The sequence below is a fragment of the Cryptomeria japonica genome, chromosome 5, assembly GCF_030272615.1.
Source record: "Cryptomeria japonica chromosome 5, Sugi_1.0, whole genome shotgun sequence".
Lineage (NCBI taxonomy): Eukaryota > Viridiplantae > Streptophyta > Pinopsida > Cupressales > Cupressaceae > Cryptomeria > Cryptomeria japonica.
In genome coordinates, this window is record NC_081409.1 from 733,402,938 (window position 1) to 733,407,213 (window position 4,276).

The 4,276-nt window shown below is 31.9% G+C and overlaps 1 protein-coding gene across 1 annotated transcript; it reads left to right on the forward strand.

Moving 5' to 3' along the window:
• The first annotated feature begins 2,536 nt into the window (after nt 1-2,536).
• LOC131875657 (uncharacterized) lies at nt 2,537-3,910 on the forward strand. Its single transcript, XM_059220262.1, has 3 exons — nt 2,537-2,816; nt 2,956-3,030; nt 3,267-3,910. The coding sequence occupies exons 2-3, from the start codon at nt 2,959-2,961 to the stop codon at nt 3,855-3,857; spliced, it is 663 nt and encodes a 220-aa protein (XP_059076245.1). The 5' UTR covers nt 2,537-2,816; nt 2,956-2,958; the 3' UTR covers nt 3,858-3,910.
• Nucleotides 3,911-4,276: the final 366 nt, after the last annotated feature.

The window sequence follows — 4,276 nt, forward strand, 5'->3', positions numbered from 1 at the left end:
CTGACCAAAAATATCTCACGGTATGATTGCAATCCTATTATTTACCCGAGAGCAATCTAATGTTTGATACATATGTCTATTCAAAATGATAGGAGGCTAAAAGAAATCATTGATATACTTAGTTTTCTTCAGCTTTGCTTCTAAGATAAAATTTTTCCTTATTTATATCTCTATTCTAATTGTGTACAGCTTGGATTTTAAATCATATTGTGAGAAGAAAATATTTTATGTATGTTACATTATCAAGTATTCAATTCTTCATCAATAGAGTTTCCACATTCAAAGAGGAAAATAAATTATTCTTTTCAAGTTTGACTCTTTAAAATCAATAAGTTCTCAACTTATAGCCAAAGTAATTTTCTTTTTGAATTATTAATCTTAAGTAGAATCACTATTTCTTTTTGGTTCCTTTTCCCTCAACCACCTCAATCCTAAGATAACTTACCGCCAATGTCTAAATCCAGGGAAATATATGGACAATGAGGAAACAATCCATTTTCAGATTAAGCGAGAGAAAAAGGCAACATAATAGAAGGGAAAACAAGGCTTCCTCTTGTTTGAGTGCTACTAATATTGAGAGGTTATTTTCCAGGACCAAAAATAAATGGAGAAAATATCTCTAATTTAGGTTGTTAGGCTACATGACGTGACTATTCTGAATAATATAATTATTCAAATCTATTTATGTATGCAATAAATTTTCACAACAATCGTTTACCTCATAAACACCATCACACACAAATTATCTATGGATACAACATCAGTAATTTTTGTAAAGCTTAATAGATTACTAGCATTAAATTCTTGAGTGATAGGAGAACATCTAATCTACTATATACAACATTATAATTTAGATTTTATATTTTTGAAAAATAGGTAGATGGCCAAAATTTTACAATCAAACTAATTCAGAATCCTACATCAAAAGTTAAATTTGAATGAAACCCTAATGATAAATGAAATAACAATATTCAAATGAGTTTGACATACTTGGGTCTGGTTCGTAGAATAGAAACCCTCAAATTATTTTTTATCCTAGTGATGAATCTCTACTAAGTAATCCATAAATAGTCCAAAGGCCCCACTATCATTCTAGAAAGGCTTCCTAACTTGGCACAAATTACACAACATTGCAAGATAATTTTACAATATCTGATAGATATGGATTATAGATAAATTAGATAATTAATTAAAATATGAACTTGTGGGTTCCTTTAATCTCTTAAAACTCTTGAGAATCCATGAAGATAAAATACAAATCATAAGATGTCTTATATTGATTTATTGAATAAGACCACCATAGGTCATATAGATTTATAACATTGTATTACATTCATGGACACTTGTATAATATTTAGTCTTTCACATATCCTAAATGAGCTTTCTTATATGTTTGAAGATCCTCTAAAAATGTTGAATAGTAGAATGTTTTGTTTCTTTAGATATGCATGTAGGACAAAAAAAATTGGTTGACATAGTGTGTAGGGAGAAACCATGTTGCAGATGTCATAGATAGATCTTTGAGCCTTGAAAATATCATACTACAATAAAAGTACATGCAAAATATCACAAAAATCTTGTCATAAAGATTTTTTATAGAGATATTCATTAATCATGCTTATATCCATGTGAAGAATGATGGAAAAAATTCATATCAATAGTTGAAGAATCATTCCAAAAGACATGGAAAATTGAATGTTGTTAAAAAAATGAATATTTTTTATAACACCATCCTAGCCAAGACATCTCCAATTGTTTTCGATTAAAAGAAGCAGCAAAACAAGGGTGCTTATATCACCAAAAGTATATGCAAAATATCACCAAAATTTTACAATAAAGATTCTTTATAGAAATATTCATTAATCATGCTTATATCCATGTGAAGAATGATGGAAAAAATTTACAAAAAGAGTTGACGAATCATTCCAAAATACATAGAAAATTTGAATGTTGTTACAAAAATGAATATTTTTAATAATTCTATCCTAGCCATGACATCTCCGCTTGTTAAATCCATGCCTCTTTAAGTATAAAAAATGACTTTATATATCTTTATCTATTAGGTGTAGGACCAAATTGAGCCAGAAATGAAACCCTAACCACTTACAACTACTTGCTAGTGAAAAATACTCAAATCAAATGCCAAAGCTATGTGTAATCTTTCTGAAAAATTAAATTATAGTACAATCAATTATCAGTACTATTGTTATTATGTCAGGTCCTTTCTCAATGATTATATATGGCATTCTAGGCTATTTTAATGAATTGTAGATAAAACTCAGAAAAAATTCAAAGTTTAGGAGGAACTCTTGCCAAAACCTATGGTCAGTCCTGTTACTTAGAGTTGGTCTAGAAGTGAGCCAAGTAGGGTACTAAGTTTGATGCTTGATAATAAGAAAACATAAGGAAAAAATAGATTTAAGAGCTTGGATGATTGTCATGACAATCTTGAAAAGTCCAAAAAAAAAAAAGGTTTGTTATTTAGAATTCTTTTTAAAGGTTTAGACTAAGATTGTTTACATTAGGTGGACAAAAGGGTAGTGTAGATGGAACAAGTATCACACAAAATTTTACTTGTGGATTATGAAAAATATTAACATGGAAGGGGTGTTGCAAGGTGTGCACCCTTGGTCTCCTTGTGTTGTGCAGTGGAGCGCTCGAGTTTGTGACATGGCCTAACCATCTCCTGTGGATTCTATAAGTCTAGTGGTTGTATCAAGTATTAACAGGGTGATCTTTTGGTGGAATGGCTACTGCATTTGTAACAAGTGGTATCAAAACTTGGTCACAGGATCAAACCCCCGATTGCATTGGAGGTTTGTTGCAAATTTTCTCCTATTTTTTCCAATAGTTTTTCATCTTTGACGCATTGGGTGTCTTCGTTTCGTTGGATACATGATTTATCTAAGCATTTTAGATTCGAACTCTTTCTTTAATACATGTTTTGGTTGACAGAATATGGTGTCGAATGTGGATCGTGCTTCGCAAGAAGAAAGCGATTCCGTTATGGTTGAACCTGCTCATGTTCAGGTAATCTTCAATTTTTTCCTCGTAATATTGAGGTGAGACTACACATGTTCTCCTAATCTTCAAAATTTTGTGCTAAATTTGACCTTGAACATCAGCCGATTGTATTCTTTTTGGTTGGTTGTCACTTTCCCCCTCCATTAATTGTATTTTTTAAAATTGTGTTGAAAAATATTCCTTTCAACACTAAATTGGTAGATCCTTAAAAAAATCCATTTGATGTTGTTTTTTTATGGCAGGCTGTGGTGTTCGATGAGATAACTCCAGATTCAACTGAAGTTAAACAGTCGACGGCACCAGATCTCCGACTAGATCAATCTCCTGTCACTAATAATAGTAAATATGCTACTCAGGTGACAATGGCGGTGGCGTTCGCGGGAGGAAGCTTCGCTGTCATGTCCCAAATCCCTGGAGGTGTGAAGAACGTGGGGAGAGCTGTTATGGATAACACCATTGGTTTCAACCTATTTTTGGTCGCAAACATGGTAGCTCTTCACGCTTCGCTGGCAGTTGGTATGATTGTGGCCACTGTGTCGCATATATCTGCAGAGATGGAGTACTTGATCAGCATGAGTCTGTGGGCAGCAGCAGTGTGCTTCGATTTGACATTCCATGCTGCATTGTATGTGGTGTTGCTCCCCAAACACAGGTGGATTGTGCTGTGCTCTGGTGCTGCAGTTACAATAGCGTTGGCATGCCTGCTATTACATCGCTTTTACACCACGCTCTACCAAGTTTCTGCGATCTGGGATGGCTTTTTAAGGAGGCCATTTTTCAAAAGACAGCAGGGGATGGCAAGTCAAAGAAAAATTATACAGTTAAATATATGAAAAAAAATTAATAACGCATTTACTATACATTATAATTTTTTTATATAACATTATTGCTGTATTGAGATAAATTATTTATTGGTGGATTGAGATAAATTATTGCTGGATTGAGATAAGTATGATGAATGATTAAAAAAACTTCATTAGTTTTCGTTAAACTCTTGTGAATGTAGTATTGCATTTTTAATTTTTGTTGAATCATTTGATATAGTGTTTGATTAAATAGGGCATGGGTGATTACATAAACATGTCTTATTTTTTATTTAAGTAGGTCATATAATTAATTTATAATTCTCTTAATTATAAAAAGTAATCATAAAGAATTTGTATTTTTTTTAATCAATGTTTGTTGCATATTTTCTTCTTCTGAGTATGTCTTTCCTTCTAAATTTTCTTTTTCATTTCTTTTTGTTGAAGTT